The 27,117-nt window shown below is 42.7% G+C and overlaps 2 protein-coding genes across 2 annotated transcripts in view; one reads left to right on the top strand and one right to left on the bottom strand.

Annotated features, from left to right (window-relative positions):
• The window catches only part of LOC117830189 (testis-expressed protein 47), a 12,152-nt gene extending 10,904 nt beyond the window's left edge, over positions 1-1,248 (top strand). The window contains exon 9 of the mRNA XM_034708200.1: positions 935-1,248. The gene's annotated coding sequence lies outside the window, so the exon portion shown is untranslated. The remainder of the gene's footprint in view (positions 1-934) is intronic.
• Positions 664-27,117, bottom strand: part of LOC117830187 (rho GTPase-activating protein 44-like) — a 27,254-nt gene continuing 800 nt past the window's right edge. The window contains exons 2-10 of the mRNA XM_034708193.1: positions 25,893-26,004; positions 21,153-21,234; positions 20,552-20,632; positions 17,038-17,151; positions 15,610-15,701; positions 15,350-15,530; positions 6,462-6,559; positions 4,664-5,047; positions 664-1,140 (exon numbers count right to left, since the gene is read on the bottom strand). Coding sequence (XP_034564084.1) covers positions 983-1,140; positions 4,664-5,047; positions 6,462-6,559; positions 15,350-15,530; positions 15,610-15,701; positions 17,038-17,151; positions 20,552-20,632; positions 21,153-21,234; positions 25,893-26,004 — 1,302 coding nt within the window. The 3' untranslated portion in view covers positions 664-982. The remainder of the gene's footprint in view (positions 1,141-4,663; positions 5,048-6,461; positions 6,560-15,349; positions 15,531-15,609; positions 15,702-17,037; positions 17,152-20,551; positions 20,633-21,152; positions 21,235-25,892; positions 26,005-27,117) is intronic.

Genomic DNA, 27,117 nt, shown 5'->3' with positions numbered 1-27,117 from the left:
AAACTCCCTGACAGCATAAACTCTATTCTCTCTGGATAATATGGTCTCTTTATAGCTCTCCTGTACGTCGATACAAAATATCATCTGATTTATAGTGTTGATGGTGTCATATATTCTGAAAATGTACAGTATTAACAATAAATATTCAGTGATTGATATCCTCATTGAATGCCTTGTAAATACAGTGAAAGTGTGATTGGACTGATTACCTCTTTGCAACCTGGGAGTTCTTTTTCCTAAACGTCTAAAACATGCATTCCTGTTTACGCTCCACGACACCAACAGTGCAACATCATAAAGTACAGTTACCAAACAAACACACACGCACACACACTTTCCGTAAAAACAACATACTGGCACACTCACAGTGAACGCTCAGGTGGGACAGAAATCTGGGGGTTGTTGCCACCGTGTGCCAAAAGAGGCTATTTCAACTGACACCCCTGGGAATGAAGGATGAGCTTGAGATGGGAGGAAGGAAAACGGAGATAAAGAATAATAAAAAAAAGCCGTAGTGTTGGCGGGACAGATGTACAGTATGTCTTAAATTCACTGGAGAAACAACAACAGCAGCAAAGAGCGCTCTCTCCTCCCAGCGGCCTGTTTCCACTCTCTTGTGTGAAGTTAAAGGCAATATTGCAGTGAATCAAATAAGGCAGAAAGGAACATAAAATATTAAATTAAAAAACATGTTTCCAGCTTACACAAAAATGGAGAAATGTGCGTCTGATGATAAGTTTCCTGCCGACAGCGTCCCAAAGACCTCGTGATTTCTTTTGTGTTTTCTTTGACTTGAACCGTGTGTGTTTATTTTTTGGAGGAGATGCGTTTGGGTGATGAAGACTTCCAGATCGAGGTTGATGTGATGCAGCTTGAGAGGTAAAAGGTCGGTGAATGAGTGTCGGGGTGTGTGTGTTTGTTTCTTTTTTTTCAGAGCGAGACGGTGCAGCAGTAGCAGAAGTTGTGAGGGAACTCAGTGGCGTCATAGCACTGTGCTCTCAGACTCCTCCTCCGACTCTGCTTTGTAGTTGGTCGACCCGAACAGCGCCACTGAGTTCCTGAAGGGGGAGATGTGGGGCAAGTCAAAAATACCGTCCAGGTCCACGTCGATGACGGGGATGTCCAGGTTGCAGAGAGCATCTGGCAGAGCAGAAACACAGACAGGGTGAGAAGAGAGTGACATGAAAGAGGCAGATCAGTCAAGATGATCACAGTATGAATAAATGCAGGGATGCACGATACAAAATATTTCACTGAGGAGTAACAACTAAAGACTGGGACACGAGTCTGTGGATGCACAAATACTACCCTCAAACCTCCGGTCACTAATCTGCTGCTGAAACGGTCTCCTCGTCTGGTTTCAGTCTTTATCTGCATGGATTCATTCTCATGCTGCACACTGTACCTGTCCTTTTACAAAGAAACCAAAGCACTCTCAAACATTTCTATATTTATGTATTTATCAGAGACTGTATTAAAAAAATGGACGTAGTATCCGTGTCGTCACCCATCCGTTCCTAAAGCTCTGTTTTGAAGCCAATAGTCGGCGGGAGCCATATTGGAAATGCTGAACACAACCTAACTTCGTCCGAGGTAGTGTGAGGTAAAGAGGCGGGCCTTTAGCCTCCTTGCTAACAGCTACAGGATGCCCGCCTGTCAATCAAGTCAGCCACGCCCTTATTTGGGCAAAACTTGTAAGTCTGATATCTTCAAAAATACTGAGCTATTCAGACTAAACTCATTTTTTTGTACCAGGCTGTAAACATGTTTATTTCTGCTGTAAAGATCGTCTTCTTTGAATGGGTGTGTATGTGGTTTCTGGTGTTTCTGCAGCCAGCCTCTAGTGGACACTCAAGGAACTGCAGTTTATAAAACTTTTGCATCAGCTTCATATTTCAAGACCGGAAGTTGCCGCTTGGTGTTTATGCAACTAGATAAATGAGTAAAAGTAACCTGTCAGGGGCGCTGGTGGCCTAGCGGTCTAAGCGCCCCACGTATAGAGGCTACAGTCCTCATCGCAGAGGCCGCAGGTTCGACTCCCGGCCGGTCGACCATTTGCTGCATGTCCTCCCCCACTCTCTACTCCCCACTATTCCTGTCTCTCTTCAGCTGTCCTATCATTAAAGGCAAAAATGCCCCAAAAACCTGACTTAAAAAATAAATAAAGTAATCTTTCAAATTGGTGCTGCAGAGGGAAACATCTCAATTTTCAATCCTTACCATGAATCAAAAATTCAAAAATGCTAGACCCTCCAATACCAATAATGCAACTGAGTTATGCACTTACTTAGCCTTTATCTGCGCTCATCTTTTAAAGTGTATGCATCCAGTTTCCAGGCTAAGTGGCTGCATTAACAGTCATGTAAAAGCTCAGAGTTAAAGGGCGTGCATCCTTCTTTTACAAGGTTATCCAATCCTGATTCACAGGCTGACATTCAGAGAAAGATCAGGCATGATTTGATTTGAAGTATTGTTGCATATTGTTTCATATTAGATGCCTTTAAAAGAGGAATGTCTTGGCTATTTTCTAGAAGTCAATATTGTGCATCCTTAATGCTAACAACTGATCCAGACTCAGTGACCACAAAGACGCATCACCTCAGTGAACGCTGTCAAACACAAAACCACAAGATCAATGTAGTCAGTCGTACTCGTGTACAACCGAACACATGGACCTCAGTCTGATGGAGAGCACTGTGTTGGTCTCAGTAGTGATGATGACGATGTCCACGGTACACATGTGATGATCAACGTGACACTGCACAGACAGGAAATGTGTCGTGTTTGAGGAACAGCGGTGGGCAGTGAGGCACGACACTGTGGAGTGGAGCGGGAGTTTAGAGGGGGGGAGGCAGCTGGAGCAGGGCATTGTGGGAGGCGGGGGAGATCTGCCCCCCCATGGTTTATCTGTTGAGCACGCCCATGTAAGCCATGCATCGCAGCAGTCTCAGCCATCATGCAAAGGCCAACAGATCAGGTTAGAGCTGGACTGAACACAGGAAGAGTGAGGCTGCTACAGAAACCAGAACCTGCAGCTTCACTCTCCTGTGACCTGACTCATCGTCTGACAGGGATGAGAGAGGGGTTGGAGGGGCGGGCGAGGGGCGGGTGAGGGAGGGAGGTGAGGCTTTAGCACAGGAACGCCTGCTTACCCTAAAAGTCCCTCTCTTATAGAATCACTCTGAACCTCTCGGCTCATACCGCTGCAAGTGAGACAATAAGAGCAGTCGACAAGAAGGGAGGATTAGACAAAACATTATTAATACCTACCAGGAATATTAAAGTAAATGTGTATATATAAATTAGAGTAATAACATCACTCTGTCTGAGATAGAAGGACACCAAAATGAGGGACATGGTTTTCTCTCATCATTAACAAATCCCATAAAAACACCAGAACCAGCAGTGTCACCTTCACGTCTGTCTCTGCCTTCAGTCTCATGACTGTCATTAAAAACAGTCATAAATATATATTTCTATAACCAGGCTCAGTGTTATACTAAAACATTTCTCAACAGAAGGATAGAAAGCATTTGTTTGCTCCTACTTTTAACTCTGGATTAATCTTCATTTTGTCTCTCTAGTGTGATCGGCTTTGTTCTATTTCAGTCCACTCCTGTAACTCTCTTTAAATGCTTTTATCAACTAAATTTCATTTTATCTATTGCTCAGTAACTCTCATGACAAATGTGGCACTTTGATGATAAAGAGAGAACACTTAAAAACATTAATTTCCTGTGGCAGAGAAAAATAAGACGCAGCACACAATGAAGTTTAAGCATAATATTTATTTTTCATTTTATTTCTATTCTATTTTATTTTTCTGGCATTTATCTGGTTTTATTTTATTGATTTTATTGTAAATATCTTATTCAATTTATCTTATATTCATTTCATTTTATTGAATTGATTTTACTGTAATGATTTTTTAAATGTATCCTGTATTTATCTAGTTATATTTTATTGATTTTATTCAATTTATCCTATATTTATCTGATTTAATTTTATTGATTTTATGGTAATGACATTATTTAATTTATCGAATTTTTTATTGATGGTATTGTATTGATTTTATCAAATGTATCTTATATTTATCTGATTTTATTTTATTGTAATGATTTTATTTTATTTTATTTTTTACAGTTATAATTTTATTTTATTCATCCTATATTTATCTGTTTTTCTTGTAATTCTTTTATTTAATTGATGTTATATTTATTTTATTTTATTGATTTTATTGTAATGATTTTATTTAATTTTATCTAATATTTATCTGGGTTTTTTTTTGTTGATTTTATTGTAACAGAGCTGCAGAAGGATCAGATTAATGCTGGTTTTGGGGTTTTGAAGGGATTGTTGATGGTAAAAAAAACAGAAAATCACCAGATCTTTACTTTTGTTATCACCAAATAATATTAGAGTGTTTATAATGTATGCTTTCATATATTTCCTCCACAAAAACATTTAAAACACTGTAATTTGTACCATAAATATCACTTGATGCTGTGTTAATATTTTCGTTCCTTCATTTTTTAAAATTAAAAATAGAACAAAGTAAAAGAAACAAAATGCTAAGGTTAAGCTGAAGTATCTCAAAGTGTTGCTCTAAAACCTCGCTGCAGTAAACTTTAACAGGTGTGTTATTTTCATGGTGTGTTGTTACCTGTGGACATGCTCTCCCCCGGTGATAAACCATCCAGCAGACCCGGCGAGTGCTCCAGAGGTTGGGGACTGGTGCCGGGCGTGGAGGGGGGCTGAGGTGGCGGTAAGCTGGGCCTCTGCCGTGGCGGTTTGGGTGTCGGCCTGGCCTTGGTGAGGGTCCCGGCCAGCGAGGGCGGAGAGGAGAGAGACGGGGTGGTGGCCATCACGGACTGCCCCGGGGAGCCGATGGTGGCGTAGCCCTGCGGGTAGCTGAAGCCGTACGGGGAGGGGGTGCTGGGAGGAGTGGGAGACAGGCTGACCGGAGACGGCTGACCTGTGGACTGGTCGGACATGGCTCCTGTCTGACTGTACGGGACTTTAGGAGGGATGGGGGCTGCTTTCTTCACTGCAGAGAGGTTAGAAGAAACAGATGTTATTTAAAAAATGACAAACTGCATCTGTGATCTAGATTTAACTAAATCTTACATTATTGACATTACTCTTAGATTCTTCTTCCCTTTTATATACCCATATTTATTTATTATATTGCTTAATCTGTCATTACCAACCATAATCACACCATGTCAACCTGTCACTACTGAAACATATTTAATACTGCCTGTAATTACTGCTATTTAATCTAAATTCCATTTGTAACAAGTATATATCTAAATTGTATTCTTTTTTTATTTATCTATTTTTATTTTTACTTATTTTATTTTACTAATTGGAACTTCTTCTTGATTGTACTTATGTCTGGGTTACTGTAACAACTGAATTCCCCCCCCCCCCAGGGGATCAATAAAGTAATATCTTATCTTATCTTATCTTATCTTGTCTTGTCTTGTCTTGTCTTGTCTTGTCTTGTCTTATCTTTATTGTTCCTCATGTGTCTCTCACAAGAGGCAGCCAGAGAGCTTTTTGTTTTTATGCCCCTAAACTCTGAACTCTCATCCTCTGGACATTAAAACGTTGAGCTATCTGGGTGATTTTAAAAGTAAACTTAAGACTTACTTTTTTTCATCTGGCTTTTAACTTGGAGTAATTTATTTTTATCCCTGGAGTGCATTTTTACCATAATTACCATTGATTTAGCACCATTTTTTTTCATTTTATTCTATCTTATTTTATTTTATTTTTCTGGTATTTATCCAATTTTATTTTATTGATTTTATTGTAATGATTTGATTTGATTGACTTTATTGTAATATCATTTTATCTTTCTGATATTTTATTTTTTTATTTTATAGATTATATTGTAGTTATTTTATTTTATTGATTTTATTGTAATGATTTGATTTGATTGACTTTATTGTAATATAATTTTATCTTTCTGATATTTATATTATTTTATTTTATAGATTTTATTGTAGTTATTTTATCTTATTGACTGTATTGTTCTTATTTTATTTTATTGACTGTATTGTAATAATTTTATTTTATATTTCTGTTTTTAACTGATTTTATTTTATTGATTTTATTGTTATAATTTTATTAAATTTTTCTGATATTTATCTGATTTTATGTTATTGATTTTATTGTTATGATTTGATTTTATTGACTTTATTATAATGATATTATTTTATTTAATTGATTTTATTGTAATTATTGTATTCTATTTTTTTGATATTTATATTATTTTATTTGAGTGATTTTAATGTTTTATAGAAAATGATGAGTCCAACCAAACAGCAAAGGTTGACTCATCCCAAAAATCAGTGCCTGAAGAGTTTTTGAAGGTAATAATAACATAAGAGACTTTGTAATCCAGTTTCTGATTTCCTGATGCAGACCTAGCCCCTTCCATCACATCCTCTTACCCCTCCTCAGAGAGTGCGGGCTGTGATCTGTCTGTCCACAAGAGGTCATCGTTCCCTTCTGCCCGATCACAGGCGACAGCTCCTTGTTCTTCAGAGTGCTGAGGACAGAGTGAAGGAGAACAGACACGCAGGAGTTACAGGCTGCAGCTCACTTCTCTTTAACCGTATGTCAAGCCACTTTCCATAAATTTCATGGCCTATTAAAAAAAATGAGAGCGCCCGTAGTTCAATGTCAAGTTAAGGCAGCGAGCCCTGTTGCAGACGGACGTGTCGTCTACTGCTGTCCTGCAGCGGAAGAATCCCAAAACAATCCTAATGGCTTAATGGATTTTCTTTACTGTTATGGTGCAGCGCAGCCAGAATGCCAATGGGAGGAAGGCCTGAAGGTCACAACATAACCAGTTTACACTGTGCAGCAGACGAGGCATGAATGAAAGATTGGAGTCGTTGTGATAAAAGCTCCAGATGGAGTTTTTTCTCCTCCTTCGCTGACGCTGCTGATGTGTTGTTTTACTCCAGCATGAATTACATTGTGTTGTTTTTACTCATGTGGAGGTCTGATCCTGCAGTCTACCACTCAGGGCTGACTGCTATGACTCATTAACGCCCACTTTTATAATGGTATGCAATGAAAGCTTTGAATTTCCTTTGTTGCCTGGCAACTGGCTCCTGAATATCCTGCCAGCGTGGAAAGTTATGGATTGCATTCATGTGGTTAAATTAAAGATGGATCTGATAATGGCATTCCTAAAGAGCACTGTTTTCCATGACTGACGGATGCACAACCAAGGCGATCAGTAAGACAGAGGTCTGGGTGTCGCTGTGGGGAGTCTCTCCATCTCACCCGTCCTCCCCCCTCTTCGTATCACCCTCTCTGTCCCTGTTCGGCCTCTCTTGGTTTGTGTGTGAGTGGTGTTGGAACTAGTTAAACAGCATTTCTTTATTTACCTAGTCAGCTTGGCTCCTTTCTCCCGGCTACAGGCACAGGCTGCCCATGGAGGGGGAGCAGAGAGAGGGGTGTTGGGGGGTTTGGGGGAGCTGGGGAACAGATCGTGACGAGTAAGAACGAGCGGGGGTTTAATGTAAAGGGTGGAGCCGTTCGTTTCGGACGGGGCGGCATGCGAAGCGTCGGACAGGGAGGCCTGTTTGGGCAGGTGCAGGGAGCTGGGTTTGGGGTTGGAGTTGACGTCAAGCTGCTGGGGTGACGGGCTGAGGGAGTGGGGGAGCGGGGGTGGGCTGTAGCCGGTGCGGCGTGGGGGAGGGGAGGGGCCGGGTGGCACGGACTCGGGACCGGGAGCGACAGGGCGCTTACACGGCGGTGCTCGGGCGTAGAAATGGTGGTGAGGGATAGTAAAGGAAGAGCAAGAAGAGGAGGAGGAAGAGGAGGAAGAGGGGTAAGGGGGAGGCGGCCTCTCCTCCTCAGGGGAGGGGTAGGCGTAACAGGAGTCCGACCAATTGGAGGATGCATCATCCGAGCTGTAAGAATAAACATGAGAGTGTTTCACCGGGACAGAGTCTGCGTCCTGAGGCTGAAATGCTGGATTAATTATCGAGGACAGATAAAGAGGAGTGAGGTTTTTTAAGTTTGCTCCATTATCAGGTAGAAATTAGAAAATGTGCTGGGAGGGGAGTGAGAAAGAAGAGCTTCAGGGGGGCAACAGCAGAGAGGAGATAAAGAAAAGTAGCTCTGTGGTTTTCAAATCATGAAAACAAAATGAAAGAAACAGAAAAGTCAGTCACCTCATCCATTGCAGGGCCTTGCGACAATGGACAGTTATGCTGTTAATGATGCTTGGACTAACAGCAGAGAACAAAACAGATCAATTATCATGCACATGCAGCAATGAACCACTTCTACAGAACTCAAGATGAACATCGTCACACTCTGTTACATAAAGATGGACCTAAAGAGAGATGAAAACCTCCTGAACATGATGTAACCACTCAACACAACTCAAGAGTGAGAGATGGAACCAGAACACGACTTTAAGGCAATCACAAAGTTCATCATCAAAGAGGAGACACGTGGGATCAGACGAGGTGATGGGTGAGAGGAGAAGCATTTCAAAGGAGGGGAACAGCAACAGTGGAGCAGACAGCAGCGCTCTGATGTCAGCAGCAGGACTCAGCAGCAGCAGCAGCAGCACACGCGGCAGACGGGAAGGGGGGCAACAGCAGGTGGGGAGTGTGTTTGTGGGGGGGGGGGGTTGAAACATGAGGACGTGGTTGGGGTGAGGGGGGGAGCACGACAGCCTTACCTGGCTCGGTCGCTGCTATTGGGCGGAGGGGTTGGGGAGGGGGAACCGGTATAGTCCCCAGGTTGCTCTGGAATAAGAGCGTCACAGGGCGGGGTCGGGGGATGCACGTTCGGTGGCGTGGGAGAGTTTTTGCGCGATGAAGACGAGCCCCTGCGTGACACCCATGTAGTGTCCATCACCCTGACACCCATGCTGCAGATGGGACAGAGATGCACAATCAAGGGAGGGCACGTGTGTGTTTGAGGAGGTTAGACCCTCAACTGTTCTGGCTTAAGATGCTCAAAGGGATCCTCATCTGTCATCTGAAGGCAGTGACGGCCTTCAGCTTTAAATGGTTGTACTGACAATCCTCAGCATGCAAGAACAAAGAGTTTATGAAAACAGTGTCTTGCTTGAATGGACATGAGTCGATGTGGGAGGTGAAATGTTTGAATAAGAGGAGTTTGGACTGAATGAATGAACTGAAGGAACATTAAAGCTCCTAAACAGGTGTTATAAAGAGAGACATTCTTGTTTGTTCTCTTAAGGGATTGGATAAGAAGTATGTGCAAGATGCAGGAGATAGCAGACTTGCAACTTAGCCTATTGCACCTTTAAAGGGTTGAGTTAACTGGTTAACTTTGCATTGCAGCGGTAGGACTAAGGTAATTCCTCGCTCAAATAACCTAAACTAAAAAAGTTGCTCAAGAGGTGGTAGCTACATCCACCTCTTTAATCAGCCTTTAGGTTGATTATATTTGAAGTTGATTAGTGAGATTTACTAGAGCCAAGCTAGCTCTTTCCACCTTCATCATAAAATCTACAATAGAATTTAAAATCCTTCTTCTGACCCACAAAGTTCCTGTCAGGCACCTTCATATCTTGAAGAGCTCATAGTGCCCCATTACCCCTCTAGAACTCTACGCTCCCAGCATGCAGGCCTGTGCATCGTATCTAAAGTCTCTAAAAGTAGTATGGGAGGTAGAGCCTTCAGTTATCAGGCCCCTCTCCTTTGGAATCATCTACCAGTCAGGGTCCGGGAGGCAGACACCCTCTTTACTTTTAAGAGTAGGCTTCAAACTTTCCTTTTTGATAAAGCTTATAGTTAGAGCTGGATCAGGCTTGGACCAGCTCTTAGTTATGCTGCTATAGGCTTAGACTGTCTTTCCCTCTCTCTCCTCACTCACTTTAACTCTTCCTGTCCAATTAAAGTTCCTAACCATAGACCTTTCTGGAGTCCCTGAGCTCCCTTGTCTCGTGGGTTCCTCTCTGCCAGACTCCAGCTGTTACAACTACTACTATCCGTCTCCCCACTATCATCTCTCTCTCTCTTCATCTCCCTCTATCCCTCTCTCCAACTCAGTCTCAGCAGATGTGTGTCTAACATGAGTCTGGTCCTGCTGGAGGTTTCTGCCTGTTAAAGGAAGTTTGTCCTTGCCACTGTAACTTGCTAAATGCTGCAAAGTGCTCTGCTCATGGTGGATTAAGATGAGATCAGACTGAGTCCTGTCTGTAAGATGGGACTGGATCTTATCCTGTCTTGATGTTGGGTCTTTGTTAATAATAGAACATAGAGGACGGTCTAGACCTGCTAGATTATTTTCTGCAGCTTGTATCTTCATCATACAAACATTAACAGAGGTCCTTGAATGAGCAGCTCCCTCAGACTCACCAACAAACAGTCATTGTCTCACAGGCTGAACAAGTTTATCAAGCGCCAGAAACTGCAGAGATGCTACTTATGTAAACACTGAAGAAAGGCCTGCTTTGTCCACGTCACCCATTCGTCACCCCCACTTTGTCAGAGACATTGAACTATAGGAGTCCAAGTGTGTCACACCAGGCAGACCTGACCGGAGCATTAAAAACACACACATGACAAATGACAGCTCCTGTCAGCAGCCCAGACGAACAGAGAGGGTGAGAGGACTGATGAGAGGATGACTGGAGGAAAATGATCTATACTGTACCTTTGTATCTTCCTAATGCTGCATTGTTGAAACAGAGACAAGCAGAATGAGGACAGGAGTAAGGATCAGGGAGGACAGAGTCCCCCCCGGCTCATTAACAGCAGCGTTATCAAAGCAGCGGAGAAAGTTCTGGCAGGATAAACTAGACAAGACAAGAGCCAAGATGGAAGAGCAAATGGGAAGACTGGCCTGGCAAGAGGCTGGAGCCACGCTGAGTGTAACAAGGAGAGAGATTTCAGGGGTGAAATGTGCTCTCCTCAAAGCACTCCAACCATGTCACAAACCCAGAGAGATGATCATCAATCCATTTAGTGCTAATTAGGTCAGAGTCTCCCCAAAGGATGCAGGAGTTTACCCGAAAATTAACACTGTATGCAACTGCAGAGTGGGAACATGTTACATCATGGTTTCTACCCCAGCATCAGGTTAGAAGATTAATACACAGCATTAACACAAGTCAGGCTAAGATTAAGTTTATCATGATTATGTATTATATTATATTGCATCATACTGTATTGTTCTATATTGTACAGTATCATATCCTATCATACTGTACAGTGTAGTATTTTATCGTATCATATGATATCATACCATTCCAAATTGAAATGTATTGAAATGCATCAAACCGTAGCTTTTTCTATCGTATTGTATCGCATAGCACATACTGTATTGTAACATACTGTATTGTAACATACTGTATTGTATTGTATAGTATCGGACATACTGTATTGTAACATTATATGTAGCTCTAGTGAAAGTTCAGACAGGAAGACTTTAAAGCAATCACAGCAGTTGTTTAACTCTCCTCTCCCGCTTCCAGCTTCACGCTCCAGAGCTGTCATTGGTTAATCAGCGGCGGCTGTCATCCAATAGCTCAGTGGCACGCCCTTATCGTCAGCCTATCAACTTTCTGCTGTCTTTAAATGTGTCTCTGGCTGTTTCCGAAATCGCCTACTATACTAGCAGTACGTACTGATATGTCCAAAATTCAGTATGTAGTAAGTAGTATGTGAACAAGAGCAAAATCTGCAGTATGCCAAAACTCCCCGGATGTCTACTGATTCGGGAAAATATCTCAGTATGCATCGGACCAGTCTGCCTCGCGTACTGTTTCCCATAATGCACAGCGCTCGTTCTGCTTTTTCTTTTGCCTCATTTTTTGACGGGAGGAAATCCGTTTTTGGGTGCTGTGAAAGTTATCAAGTCTGGCTCAGCATGCTGCATGACAGATCCAACAGAACAGTCATACTACATACTAAATTCAAACGCAGTATGTAGTAGGCAATACCTACTGCCTACTACATTAGTAAGTAGTATGTAGCAGGCCGTTTCGGAAACAGCCTCTCTCTCCAGCTAGTTCCTTCTTACATTGATGGCGCCCACCCCTCCACCTCCCCGTCTCCACCTGGTCTCTGCAAAGTCTTCAATTCCTGGAATTCATCAACCACCACCACCAGAGTCTGGACTCTGGGGGGATTTCTTCTGCTGCAGAATTCACACATCCTACACTTACAAAATGATCCCCATAGAGTCCTTATGATAATATATCATATCATTTTGAATCATAATGTACTGTATCATGTCTGGTCTTATCATATTGTATCATTCTTATCGTTTCCTATTCTCTTGTATTGAGTCGTATTGAAACGTGCTATATCATATTATATTGTTTTTATTGTAACGTATCATATCAGCCCGTACTGTATCGTAATGTATCGTTTCATATCATAGCCTTTCGTCTTGTATTGTATCATATCACCATGTATCATGTACTGTATTGTATTGTCCTATTGTGTCGTCTTGTATTCTATAGTATTGTATCTTATTGTAACGTAACATTGCATCATATGCTATCATATTGTATCCTGTTGTTTCCTGTCATATTGAATTATAATCACTGTCTGATAATAGTAGCTGCAGCCAGTTAGCTGAGTTTTACATAAAGATTAGAAAAGGGGAACTAAGGAAACAAACTGCACCAATCATTAATTAAATCCATATAAGAAACTAGATGTTAATAGAAGTTGTGTTGTTTTGTCTTGGTCATGTATTGGACTCTGTCTTAGCTTTGGGCAGTGACCTTCTGGACTCTTAGCAACCTGATAGTGACAACAAAACTCCATGAGGTCATCAGTCCCAGTCCAGTAATTCTCTGATTGGAGTTTTTTTTGCGTTCCATCAACTTTGCCCTCGGGCTAACTGTGACCATTAAAAAACATTAACCACTTATTAAGGTTTAGGCACTGAGCTGAGACTGCCTGGTTACATTAGAGCAAAGATCAGGACCCTGCTGCAACGTAAAGCCAGTGTTGACCTTTGGTTTCAGACAGCCGTCCTGGATAACAGTCCTGTGTTTGAGCTGTGGGTTTACCCAGCCAATCACAGGAGAAGGGACAAACTCCAGTAGGATTAAAAACAGACCTCTCTGCAAGCTTTGGATCTCTTGGAAGCTTTGATTTTGTTGCCTTTGTATCAGTCAGACTTTTAACTTTCCCTGAGTCCGGTCTTTACGCTACACTCAACAAACCACCTGCAGCAGAGGCTTCATCTTAATCTCACCGACCTCAGAGCAGCATCAAGTGTTAGATTTCAGAGTCCACACATTTTGTGATGGCGTGCAAAGAGTTAAATTGAAATGCAACTTAACAACCATGTACAGCCTTAAATCTAACATCTTTTGTACTGTACATAAAAACGCAGGCTTTCAAAGGAGCTGGAGCCTCTTTGTGCTGAGCCTGCTGGTTCTGAGGACTGTTCTTTGTGTTTCCATTGAAAGCTGAGCTCTATTGATCAGACCCAGCACACACTCGGTCCAGGTTTAATTAGCTGGGCTACATGTAGTCCCAGGGCTGCAGGCCTGAGGCTACCCACAGGGCTCGATAAGAACGAGGGTGTATTAAAGCATTAAAAGAAGAGACGGAGACAGACAGAGAAAAGAGAAAGAAAGCGTCTGACTGGGTTCCAGCTAATCCTCCTCCAAAGCTTGAGGATTGTCAGATTCCTCATTTCACAGACTAAATGTCATCTCTCTCTCTCTCTCTCTGAGTCCCTCTCCTCGCTTTCTTACCCCTCTACTTAGCTTGAACGCAGCTCCTGCAGACACTGAGTGATACAGTGCTCTTCTTTCTGTCCGTCTCAGAGTGAAACCGAGCTCTCCGCTGAGGTCACTCTCACACCAAACTTGTGTAATCACCTGGGAATGCTCTAACTCTTACATCTCGTGTCCGACCCTGTCAAGACGCAGCCATGCGGAAAGTTTACGTGCCTCAAAAGTGGCCTTGTGTGGAGAAAAACTTAAAGCTAAGTTGTCAGTGGAGCTGTCAGTTTGGATCCAGCCTGAGTGAAGCTGTAATGACAGCGCAGAGGTAGAGGGGACTGCTGATTGATTCAGAGGCAGAGTGACATGAATATTTGTGTGCGTGTGTAATCACTGGGAGCTTTAAAGGTGACATATCACGCTTTTTTCATCAATATATATTGGTCTAAGAGGTCCCCAAAACATGTCTTTAAAGTTTATGCTCAAAAAAACACTTTGAAATCAGATTTTGGTCTGCCTGAAAAACCCTCTTCTTCAGTCCTCCTCAGAACACTCTGTTTTCTCTCTGACCACGCCCCCTCCGGAAGTGGATGTGGCCTCGGCTGTCCAGCACGTTGATCTAATGTTTACATGTTGGCTGAATATACACGGCTGCTCACAGACCCGCGTTACTTCAACCCTCTGAATCTGATCCTGAATCTGATCCTGACGGAGAGGCGCCTGCAGCAGGACCTTTCTGAACCATTGGTCACAGATTTAGTGTTTCTTGTTGTTTTATTTATCAGTATGTCAACGTGTGTCTTGGTACACAGCTACGGACATGTAGCTATGTGGCTATGCTAACTAGCGCTAGCACTTATCCATGATAAATAAAAATCATCCACTAGATCTTCAAATCTGCAGACGTGGGGAGTAAAACCGACCTCTACCAGAAAGGCAGCAGGACCTTTCTGAAGGATTGGTCACAGATTTAGTGTTTCTTGTTGTTTTATTTGTCAGTATGTCGACGTGTGTCTTGGTACACAGCTACGACATGTAGCTATGTAGCTATGCTAACTAGCACTAGCACTTATCCATGGTAAATAAAAATCATCCACTAGATCTTCAAATCTGCAGACGTGGGGAGTAAAACCGACCTTTGTGTTTATTAAGACAGCCTACAACTAGCATGCCTCCCTCCTAAGCTCCTTGTTAGCACACGTGTGTGCAGGTAATGAAAAACGGAGGAGGGATTCAGTATTATTTTATACAGTCTATGGGCTGAACAAGCTCTGAGCTCTGACTCCGTGACTGACTGGATATTGTTGTTACGTAACAAAAACACTGAAGTCTGAAACGGCTCGTTTCACACACATTTACAGAAAGGTGGAGAAATCAGAACAGGGGCAGAATGGATTTTTTTCATTCTCGGGGGGTTCGTAGACAGGGACACATATTTCAGGTAGAGAACCATTAAAAAGTCAATTTTGCATGATATGTCACCTTTAAGAGGAGTCTGAAGCAGTCTTCCCTCACAGAACTGAATTTTAAAAGCGCTTCCTTCTGGTTGCACAGTTTAAAAACAACAATATCTGCTTTATATCATCAGCAGGAGCCCCAGTCTGCAGCTAGATGTGCTCTCCCTGCAGAGACGTGAGTTCATACCCGTCCTTCTTGTAGAACTCCAGCATCATGTTATCAGTGGCGACGCTGAGCGGGCGTCGACTCTGGTCGTTCTGCCTTCGATCCACCTGATCCATGTCTGGTGACGGCATTGAGCTGTAGTTTGCGTTGTGGTTCGTGTGGACCGGGCTGCCGTAGTTCCCGGTGACGTTGAACTCGATTTCTAAAACAAAGAGATGAAGTTACAGGAAGAGTCCAGAGAGTTAATGTCAGAGGAACGTGTTTCCCCAGCTCGGCCTCACCTCCGGGGAAGAACCAGTCGGCGTGTTGGATGATCGGCTCGATGATACCGACGATCTGCAGGGAAACTGTCGTCATCATCTCGGTGATGTTTCTGCAGCGGACAGAGAGGAGGCAGAGTGTTTACCATAAAGGAGAAACAGCAGAAGAAGACGTTACAGGAGCATTGAACGGAGAGAGTTAAACCATTTCAGATATACCGGCTTATTAAATCACTAATTAAAAGTTAAAGAGGGATGAGAGGCTGTAAGACACAAGAGCACGCCCTTCACCCTCTTCAGCATGATGCATTCATTTAACACAGAGGAAATAAAGAAAAATCATAAAGTTATATCTTCAGTTTCAGTTTTTAAGTACAGGAGCAACAGGAGCTATAAAACAGATTCTAACTGCATTCTCTGCTCATAATGGTTTTGAAATCTCTTAATGGTCTTTCTCATTCTTATTTATCAGATTTGCTTTTATCATATGAGCCAGTGAGAGCCCTCAGGTCTTCAGGTAGTGGACTTTTAGTTATATCAAAAGCTAGAACAAAGACTCACAGTGAGGCAGCTTTTTATCATCACGGTCCACACCTGTGGAACACCCTACCTGAAGATCTGAGGGCTGCACTGTGTTAACAATTTTTAAAAGCAAACTCAAGAACGAGCTTTTTAATCTCGCTTTAAACTGAGTTTTATTCTTATAACAGTTTTATTTATTTATTTATTTATTTATCTGGTTCAATTTAATTTAATTTATTTATTTTATTGTTTAAGTATATCATCTTATTTTCTTTTAATGGTTTAAAATTTTAGTGTTTTATTATCTTAGAAATGTATTTTATTTTGGTGAGTTTAATTTCCTGTGTTGAGTTTTAACATCTTATTTTTCCTCCAGTGTTTCCTCATTCAGATATCATGAGAGTGTTTCCTCAGTTCGCTCAGCAACTTCTTTTTTATTTTTCATTTATTTATTTTGTTTTTATTGTTATTGTTATTATTGTTGCATATATTGTGTTCTTAACCTTAGGATTGTGGGGTGGGTTTGGGGTCAGGGCTGGGGTTGGGATTAGGATGGGGGCGTCTTTTTCTTTTTCTTTTTATATATATCTTTCCTTCTTTTTTTCATTCTATTTTAATTTGTTTTTATGTACAGCACTTTGTGTTCCAATGTCATTGTATGAAAAGCGCTTTATAAATAAAGTCTGATTGATTGATAAAAAAGCTGCAAATCTTTTCTTAAGCTTACATAAAGCTAAATAGTTTATGCAGCAGAACCTGTTGCACGTTGTGCTGTGACGTTTATCATAAAGAAGATGCATGTAGAATAACTGATGTGTTTGATAAAACCACAGAAGATGAAATGACTCTAGCAAAAAACTTCATGACAATAACACTCCAAATACCAACTCTGTTCCCCAACTTCTGCATCCATTAAAGATGTCTTACCCTTCGTTGTTCATCCACAGCAGGTTCGGTCCGAGGACGATGGCGATGTTTCCAGGCGTCATCTTGTTCACATCCTGGTCATCAGTCAGTTTGGAGAGGAATTTGATCAAATACCTGGAGAGACACAGATCAGGAAGTATGTCAAAGATGAATCATCTTTCTTCAGTACCATAAGACAGGGGTTCCCAAAGTGTGGGTCGAGACCCCCAGGGGGGTCGCGAGACACAAATTGGGGGGTCGCGAGATTTCTTCCAGAATGTTTTTTAAAGCCATCAAAAAATATGTATTATTATTTATTTTTGTTTATTTACCTTGTTTGATTATGTTTATCTTCCTTTTTGTTAGTACTGTTTATTATTATTATTTATTTATTATTTATTATTTATTATTATTATTATTATTATTATTATTATTTATTTATTTTTCTTCTCTTTGTTGGTTTTGTATTACTTATAACAGACCCAATGGCGTCTATAGGGAATCTGAAACTGAGGTCGTGGGCGCTGCCACAACAAAAAAACGCCTCAGTGGACTCGGCCCCTTAAAGGGGGAAATATGTGAAATAGCTGAGCTGTGATTGAGGTCGAGTCCCCGCCCTGATTCTTCTGTGTAGGCTGATCTTCAGGAGTCAGAGCGGACTGCACGTAGAAACAGAGGAGTGAGTTTGTAAAGCATATTGAGCAAACCCTAACATCTTCTAAATGTCTTGGTGTGAGCTCTGAGATTAAAAAAAAAACTGGGCTAGTGTGTTTCTGTGGCTGAGTGACTCATCCTGATCTGAACTCCAGCTGAATGAACATCAGGCAGCTCATTCCAGCGAGCAGCGATCATCTGGACAGGTCTGACAGGTCTCCTCGGAGGACGAGCGTCTAAAAATACGCCCTATTTGTGCGATTCCAGGATGACACTGACAAGAGCTGCGCATCCTGCAGTTTCAATTTCTCTCCCGTCGCTTTCTTCCTGCCTCTCTCTCCACACTCCTCTGTGTTTGTCTTTTTGATTGTGAGATGAACCCTCCGGCTGAAATCAACCACCTCTTAATCCAGCAGTAAATCCTCTGCTGTAAGACTCTGATTCACAGAGGTCCGTGTTTCTGTACTGTTTCTGGCAGGTGCCAATTAAACGAGACACTGCATGGCGACACAATGCATCCTAATGTGTGGTTTTCTGACGATGATGATGTGGAGGAAGAGAAGTTTGTCGCAGTCCTTGACATTTGGAGAACTCAACCCCAAAGAGTGACGAAGACTCGGCATCTGGTCTCTGCTGAGCTGAAGTTCATGCTTCTGTGTTTGCTGAACTTTTACAAGACGATGCAGAGTGGCATTCAGAGCCCGAGGAGCTGCAACTTTCAAATCAGCAAAACACAAACAGATTAAGAAAACATCTAGAACCGTTTTAGAGCGTTTAGAAAAAATGCAGGAAGACAAGAAATGAGCTGAAAGGAGCGCAGACGACAAAGTACAACTGCTTCCAGGGACGTTAGAAAGCTGGGACACCCTTGCACAACTCATGAACAACCAATCATTAATAATCAATGACTTCATGAGGACAGCTGAAGTGTCCTCAGGTCTTTTTGTTTTGTTTCATTTCCAACAGCAGTAAAGCTTTTAGTTTTTGTCTGCAGAGTGTGACCTGTGTTATCGGTCAGTATCACCTTGAATGCACAAAGTGTCGGAGGTCATGTGTGGCAGATTAAGCTTTAACAGTTTGTCTAAACAGTGCAGACATTTTACAACACCACCAATATATTGAAGATTCTTCAGAGTTATTTGAGTCTCAGGGACACTGATCTCTCATATGAAGATGGGTTAAGAAGTTAACAACTTAAAGGTCTCCGATCCGCTGCGGTCCGGAGCAGGACCACCGGACAGCTGGAGTCATGTAACCGAGGTTTTCCCATGGTAATCCCTGAATCAAGGATTCTCCTCCTCCTCCTCTCCTCATCCATGTTGTCTTTCTGGTCCTCTGAAAACCTCTGACCTGTTGACTCCAGGCCTGGCTCCGCTCATCATGACTTTGGTTTGTTGTTGTAGTTAAGTGAAATACGATCTGGTGATAACACAGAGTGTTTTATTCTGAAAATTAACCGGATGATTTCATTTTGTTTTGGTGAATCCTGACTTCCTGTCCCGCTCCATCTGCTCTGTTGAGATTGATGCGTCGTGCTCCGGCATCCCGCTAAAGTAGAAGTCTTGTGTATCTGATCCGGAGGACTCCAACCTGCCGGATCAGAGACACAGCCGGAACGCAACGGAGCGGTTCCAGTGGAAGTTAACACATTGACTAGAATAGAAACCTATCAGAATGGAATTTGGCCGTAAGTTTGGTGACTATTTGGGATGTCCAGAAGCGACTAATTTCCTTGTAGTTTAAACGGAAAGTTAAAGTCTGACTTACCAACTTGTCCAAAGGTGAAAGTAAAGCACAGTTTTCTTTGGGTCACAGAGTCTGCAGGTAAACAATGTCAAAGTGGTTTGCTGGGTGTGACTAAAGATAGCAGAGCTAGCACCACCAGCCTTCAGTCCCCCTTACAGGTTAGCGTCCTCATGCCTGTGCTGATTCCTCATCGCTCTGGGCGAGTTTAACAAGACACAGCCTACATGCAACTTTATCTCCAGTTACTAGATCAATACTGACAAACCACGCCACGCTACAAGACGACATCTGTTACCTGTGCTTGTTTACATCCAGGTAGTAGAGCGTTAGCATCATGACTTTAGGTATTAACTGGAGCTACAGTCCCAGCTAGAGGTCGCACAACATACGACCCTCATTTCAGGCTGACAATCATAAAACTATGAATCATTTGTTTAACTGACTTGAAGTTCTGGTGACAACTATCGAAGGTGATGACGTTTAGTTGAGTAAACACCATGTATAAAAGGTAGTTCCATCTGTAATACATTAACATGTTATGAAACCCGTGAAAGGTCAACCTCCTGATCTGCATTGTCATGACTTGCTCCTTATCTGTGTTATAGAACTGATCACAACCTCCTTTATCTAGGCCTTTCTGATAGGTCAGGTGATGGAGTGTAAGGCTTGTGTAAGTTAAATTGCCCTCGATGTTTTAATAATTTGTCTTTTTCCTTGTGTTGTCTCAAGATCTCTCAGATTCCTTAAAAATGCGCCTCTATCTTTGAACTTCTCCAGAGGGAAGCATTTTCTGCTGGAGTGAACAAGCAGCAGAGTTTGATACGCAGTCAGCCGTGGTTTTTAAATTGAAGAAAAGTCTTGTTTCGCCCAGAATTCATGGCACATTAGCCCCGCTTAAGAAAGTCAGAAACCAGACAGCTTTCTGCAACAGTTGTTAGACTTTACGACGGACTGGAGTCCCAGTTTGTGAAACTGAATCTAGTTAGCTTTGACCTGCACGCTGCTCGACATATCTCCTTGCTGTATGAATCACAGTTGGCTGGCTTCACGCTGTCCTGGACAAATTAAGCAACATAAAAACAAGCAGGGCACCAAAGAGGACCACAAGAAGCAAAACATGGAAAAACTGACTCACTTGAAGTTGTTGTTGTTGGCCGGCGGTAGTTTCTCACAGGCGCTGAGGAGAGCCTGCAGTCTCTTGTCCTGATCCTGAATGCTGGAGAATGACAGAAGAGTGAAACAGCTTAAAGGAAACATGCTCAAAGTTAAAAATGTGATTTATTTATTTATTTATTTAAAAGGACCATGCATATTAATTGACACTTCTGTAAATATGCCAGAGTTAGCCAAAAGGCTAGTTCACAACATAAAATAGAGTAAAATAAGATCAAAATAAGAAGGTAGAGGAGAAACCAAAACACAAACAAACAAACAAAAAAGAGAAGAAAAGAAAAGTGACTAAAAATGACTAAAAGCTACATAAGGAGATGACATGAGAGTCTTTGAGAAAGTGTCCATGGACATAAAATAGATGGAACAAGACAATCAGGAAGCAGCAATAAGGAAATGTTAAAGAAGACACAAGAGGACAACATTTAACAGTGCTGTACACATTTGCATCAGGCAGTGACATTATCAATCATTAAACTAGCTGCATGCAATTCAAATGAGGCAACATATACACTGAGCAACAGGTGAGCACAACAACATGAACATGAGTTTAAGAAGGTACGCACTTAGAGGCCTGGATCCAGTCGTTGTAGAGCTCGTACGACATCAAGGGCTCAGGAAGCTCCCGCAGGTACGACTTCAATGCACCTGAGAAAAGGAATACATGACGGATGAATGGGTTTGCAGATTTGTGCACATGTGAAGTGTTAAAGTGTGCTGCAGCATCACTCCCCGGGTGGCTGAGGTATAATACAGGTGTTTCTTACAGTCATGTTACACTCAGACACCAGAGACAGTCGAGGTGATGAATTACAGCGAACACAGAGACAGATTTAATCACTCTGCATCATCGTTGTGTCTCGGAAAGAAAAGCGTCTCTTGAAATGCGACTCAGATAAAACTCTCTCCCGCTCTCAGACCGATCTAAAATAAACAGAGAGCTATTTCCAGACGCTTTTTCATCAACACCAGAGTGTGGGAGTGTAATTTTCCAGTGCTGATGAGAGGGGTGACGGCTGACTGGGCTTCTCTCTGACTTGTCTCTTCTCTCTCCTCTCTCTCTGGTCTGGTGCGTTTCATTTCCCTCGGGGATGTGTGGGAGGGATGACAAACAACAGAGCCGGGGCATCCCTCACTGGGAGACAGCTCGGAGGCTGCTGTCGTTCTGTCTGAGCTTGAGAGTGAACATGTCTGATCTGCGTGTGCAGGCGTGTCGTCTCCGGGAGAGATGCTGAATGAACACGTTAGAGGACGTTTAATCGTGCTGAAGCTGAACTGGAACTACAGTTTGTTATATTTACAAAGGAAGGTTCCTGCTTCGCACTGAGGCAGATTGAGGATGAAGCCTGCGCATCGTGACCAGGACCACCCCCACTGGGACGGGACCACAAATTAGATTTTCTGCTGGAGCTAACCCAGTTTAATATGAGATCATTAGAGGAGAGATACCGGGAGTCATCTCGAAGCTGTCTCTGTCTCCACACGCTCAAGTGAACACAGTCGATTGACTGACTCTGAGAACTGATAGAGAAATATATTGTTTCTGACGAGAGGAGGTTTATTTTTCAGGCTTTAGTGGTTTAATGGCAGAAAAGTGAGCTCTGTGTTGAAGCTGTGCACGTTTTCAGGTGGTTTAAACAACAATTAAATACACTAAAGAAGAGAAACATACAATATGACGACACAACACTATAGGACACTACACAATGGCACAAGAAGACAAGATACAATAGGAAACAACAGGTTAGGACACGACAGAAGACGACAAGATATGGTACTGTATGGTACGGTACGACACGATGACACAAGATGACAAGATACAGATGACACCCAAAAACACAAGACAACAAGATATGGTACGCCACGATAGGATAGGACACGACACGACACGTTACGGTACAGTACGGTATGGTACGACACAACAAGACATTGCAAGACACAAAGCAAAGCGAAGCGCAACGAAAACGAAACGAAGCGAAGTGAAAAGAAGCCAAACGAAGCCAAACGAAGCCAAACGAATCTAAACGAAGCAAATCGAAGCGAAGCGCAACGAAACGAAGCGAAGCAAAAAGAAGCGAAGCGAAAAGAAGTGAAAAGAAACGAAACAAAGTGAAACGAAGTGAAACGAAGCGAAGTGAAACGAAGTAAAGCGAAAGGAAGCAAAGCGAAAGGAAGCAAAGCGAAAGGAAGCAAAGCGAAAGGAAGCAAAGCAAAGCGAAGCGCAACGAAACGAAGCAAAGCAAAGCGAAGCGCAACGAAACGAATGAAACAAGCGAAACGAAGCAAAGCGAAACGAAGCAAAGCGAAACGAAGCTAAGCGAAACGAAGCAAAGCGAAACGAAGCAAAGCAAAACGAAGCAAAGCAAAACGAAGCAAAGCGAAGCGAAGTGCAACGAAGCAAAGCGAAGCGCAACAAAGCGAAACGAAGCGCAACAAAGCGCAACGAAGCGCAACAAAGCGCAACGAAGCGCAACAAAGCGAAACGAAGCGCAACAAAGCGAAACGAAGCGAAACGAAGCGAAACGAAGCAAAGCGCAAAGAAAGCGAAGCAAAAAGAAGCGAAGCGAAAAGAAGTGAAAAGAAACGAAACAAAGTGAAACGAAGTGAAACGAAGTGAAACGAAGCGAAGTGAAACGAAGTAAAGCGAAAGGAAGCAAAGCGAAAGGAAGCAAAGCGAAAGGAAGCAAAGCAAAGCGAAGCGCAACGAAACGGAGCAAAGCAAAGCGCAACGAAACGAATGAAACAAGCGAAACGAAGCAAAGCGAAACGAAGCAAAGCAAAACGAAGCAAAGCAAAACGAAGCAAAGCAAAACGAAGCAAAGCAAAACGAAGCAAAGCAAAACGAAGGAAGCGAAACGAAGCAAAGCGAAGCGAAGTGCAACGAAGCAAAGCGAAGCGCAACAAAGCGAAACGAAGCGCAACAAAGCGAAACGAAGCAAAGCAAAACGAAGCAAAGCAAAACGAAGCAAAGCAAAACGAAGCAAAGCAAAACGAAGCAAAGCAAAACGAAGCAAAGCAAAACGAAGCAAAGCAAAACGAAGCAAAGCGAAGCGAAGTGCAACGAAGCAAAGCGAAGCGCAACAAAGCGAAACGAAGCGCAACAAAGCGAAACGAAGCGAAAGGAAGCGAAACGAAGCGAAGCGCAAAGAAAGCGAAACGAAGCGCAACAAAGCGAAACGAAGCGCAACAAAGCGAAACGAAGCGAAAGGAAGCGAAACGAAGCGAAACGAAGCGAAGCGCAAAGAAAGCGAAACGAAGCGCAACAAAGCGAAACGAAGCGCAACAAAGCGAAAGGAAGCGAAACGAAGCGAAGCGCAAAGAAAGCGAAACGAAGCGCAACGAAGCGAAAGGAAGCGAAAGGAAGCGAAACGAAGCGAAGCGCAACGAAGCAAAGCGAAGCGCAACAAAGCGAAACGAAGCGCAACAAAGCGAAACGAAGCGAAAGGAAGCGAAACGAAGCGAAGCGCAAAGAAAGCGAAACGAAGCGCAACAAAGCGAAACGAAGCGCAACAAAGCGAAAGGAAGCGAAACGAAGCGAAGCGCAAAGAAAGCGAAACGAAGCGCAACAAAGCAAAACGAAGCGAAAGGAAGCGAAACGAAGCGAAGCGCAAAGAAAGCGAAACGAAGCGCAACAAAGCGAAACGAAGCGAAAGGAAGCGAAACGAAGCGAAGCGCAAAGAAAGCGAAACGAAGCGCAACAAAGCGAAAAGAAGCGAAAAGAAACGAAACGAAAAAAAACGAAAAGAAGCGAAACGAAGCGAAACAATTCGATATGATACTTTACGATGACCAGACAACAAGAAATGCTAGGTAGGGTAACGTACGACACGATATGATAGAAGACAACAAGATACGGTGGGACACGACACGATGACACAAGACAATAAGATACAGTGACACAAGACGACACAAGACAACAACATATGTTACTGTACAGTATGACAGGACATGACACAAGATACGACACCACACCACATCATACAGTGACACAAGACAAGAAGATATGCTAGGTAAAGCATGGTATGACATGACACTGCACGATGACAAGACGACAAGATATGTCACGGTATAGTATGACACGACACGACTCGACTCGACACAACAAGATACGGTACCATACAACACGACACAACATGGCACAACACTTTATTGTCCAATAAGGACGTTTTCTCTCAGACCATGGTGCTTCCCACATTTAGCTGCTTGCACCAAAAGCAACTAAAACAATAGTGTGAGGTGATGTATTTTAATCTGCACTAACATTTACGTTTGAATTAAAAAGACTCGTCACTGATCCCTAGAGGAGGTTTGAGGTTAAAACTTGCACACAACAAAGAAAGTCTCAGAGGAGGTGATATTTAATTTTCTATCAGATGATGACAGAGGACTTATCCTCTCTCAGAAGCTGCACTAATTTTTCTTTTGCAGACTAAACAGACTTTATTAAAAATGCATTCTTCCTCAGCTAAAAATATTTTCCATTGCTTCTAAAAAGTTATTATTTTGGAGAAGAACTGTTTTCATCTGTCAACAGCGTTATCCAGCAGCCTGCTCCGGCAGAGGCGAACACGACACTCAAAAGAAAAGAGAGATCAATAACAGCGGCATGAAAGCTTGAAAGCTTTTCTTTCTTTTGTAGTCTATTGCTGTTCTGATTTAAGAGCGAATCAGTGACAGCAGCAACAAAACAGATCTGCTTTTCTCCTTCTCTCTGGAGCAGCCTCTGCAGAAGACGAAGACTCTGTCTGACACTAATCCCAGTTATATTTGGAATTTATCACCAGAAACTTTGGGGATACTTTATCGAGTATATGTTGAATAAAAGAGAGGAGGAGTTAAAAAGAGAGAGAGAAACAGGCTGCTTCTTCTCTTTCTGCTGACTCACGTGTCGCAACGAGGACTGAATCCTGATCAGGTGTGAAGGTTTCTAACTCTCATGTGAGGCCGTTTTAGAGGACTTTCAAACCCACTTCAAGGTTTATGATTACAGGTTCAGAATACTCAACATGTGCCGGAGGAATAAACAGAGAGGGGTTTAAATCATTAGGGGTTTGGATGATTCAGATCATGTTGCAGCTTAATTACAATATGCATTCCTTCATCTATTCTCCTCCTCCGTGTGGAAGTCAGCGTACGTCTCATTCTCGCAGCTAGAAATGCACAGAAATTAGATTCCTAACGAGCTCAGGGTGCCAGCTCATAAATCTACCCCTGTAAGGCAAGTTTCCCCATTCCACTTGTCATAGCTACAGATTGCATGCAGCAACGTACTTGGCGGCGTTGGTGTTAAGTTGTAACTAGCTCACCTGCGATGGCGTGTGGGTCTGCAGAGTACTCCTGAACATCCAGCACCCCGCAGTCCAGAGACGCTTTCAGCTTCTTCAGTTTGGAGGCAGATGGAGCGACTCTGAATAAACCCTGAGGATTAAAACAGAATAATAATAATGAAACCAAAGAAAGAGTCTGTATTAAAGCTCCCATGAGGAGTTTTAGCTGGTTATGAAACAGACTGACCTTAATACTGAACCTCTATGTGACAAACAACAACAAACAAGACCATCATAGACACAAAATAACTAGTTGCATGCAGTTCTTTATATTTGTCTCTGTTCTGGGAGCTCCCTGCCCCTCCATGTGCATACGTGGAATGCCAAAGCCTGAGGTAGGGAGAGCTTTCATGTGCATACAGACGAGGCAGCTGATGTTCTGTTGGCTTAGCTTAACTTTGCGGCCTGAACTAACACTATGCTCAATATTCAAATAATTCTTCAAATGCATGATTCAGACTTCATGAGGGAGGAGAGAGTTCAAAAAGTGGCGTGACTACCCCCCAGTCCCCCTCATCATGAATGGGACCCAGCTCCCTTTTTAGATAAGCTCTTAATTGTCAGACACCTTTGAGTTTAAAAGAGCTCATAGTGCCCCATTACCCCTTTAGAACACTACACTCCCAGCATGCAGGCCTGCTGGTCGTACCTAAAGTCCCTAAAAGTATTATGGGAGGTTGAGCCTTCAGTTATCAGGCCCCTCTCCTTTCAAATCCTCTACCAGTCAGGGTCCAGGAGGCAGACACCCTCTCTACTTTTAAGAGTAGGCTTCAAACTTTCCTTTTTGATAAAGCTTATAGTTAGAGCTGGATCAGGCTTGGACCAGCTCTTAGTTATGCTGCTATAGGCTTAGACTGACACACTGGGATCCTGTCTTTCCCTCTCTCTCCTCTCTCTGCCTATCTCTCACTTTAACTCTTCCTGTCCCATTAAAGTTACCAACCATAGACCTTTCTGGAGTCCCTGAGCTCCCTTGTCTCGTAGCCAGACTCCAGTTGCTACAACTACTACTATCCATCTCCCCACTATCATCTCTCTCTCTCTCTCTTCATCTCCCTCTATCCCTCTCTCCAACACGGTCTCAGCAGATGTGTGTCTAACATGAGTCTGGTCCTGCTGGAGGTTTCTGCCTGTTAAAGGAAGTTTGTCCTTGCCACTGTAACTTGCTAAATGCTGCAAAGTGCTCTGCTCATGGTGGATTAAG

Source organism: Notolabrus celidotus, chromosome 18 (assembly GCF_009762535.1).
Source record: "Notolabrus celidotus isolate fNotCel1 chromosome 18, fNotCel1.pri, whole genome shotgun sequence".
Classification (NCBI taxonomy): domain Eukaryota; kingdom Metazoa; phylum Chordata; class Actinopteri; order Labriformes; family Labridae; genus Notolabrus; species Notolabrus celidotus.
This window is presented reverse-complemented; position numbering and strand designations above follow the sequence as displayed.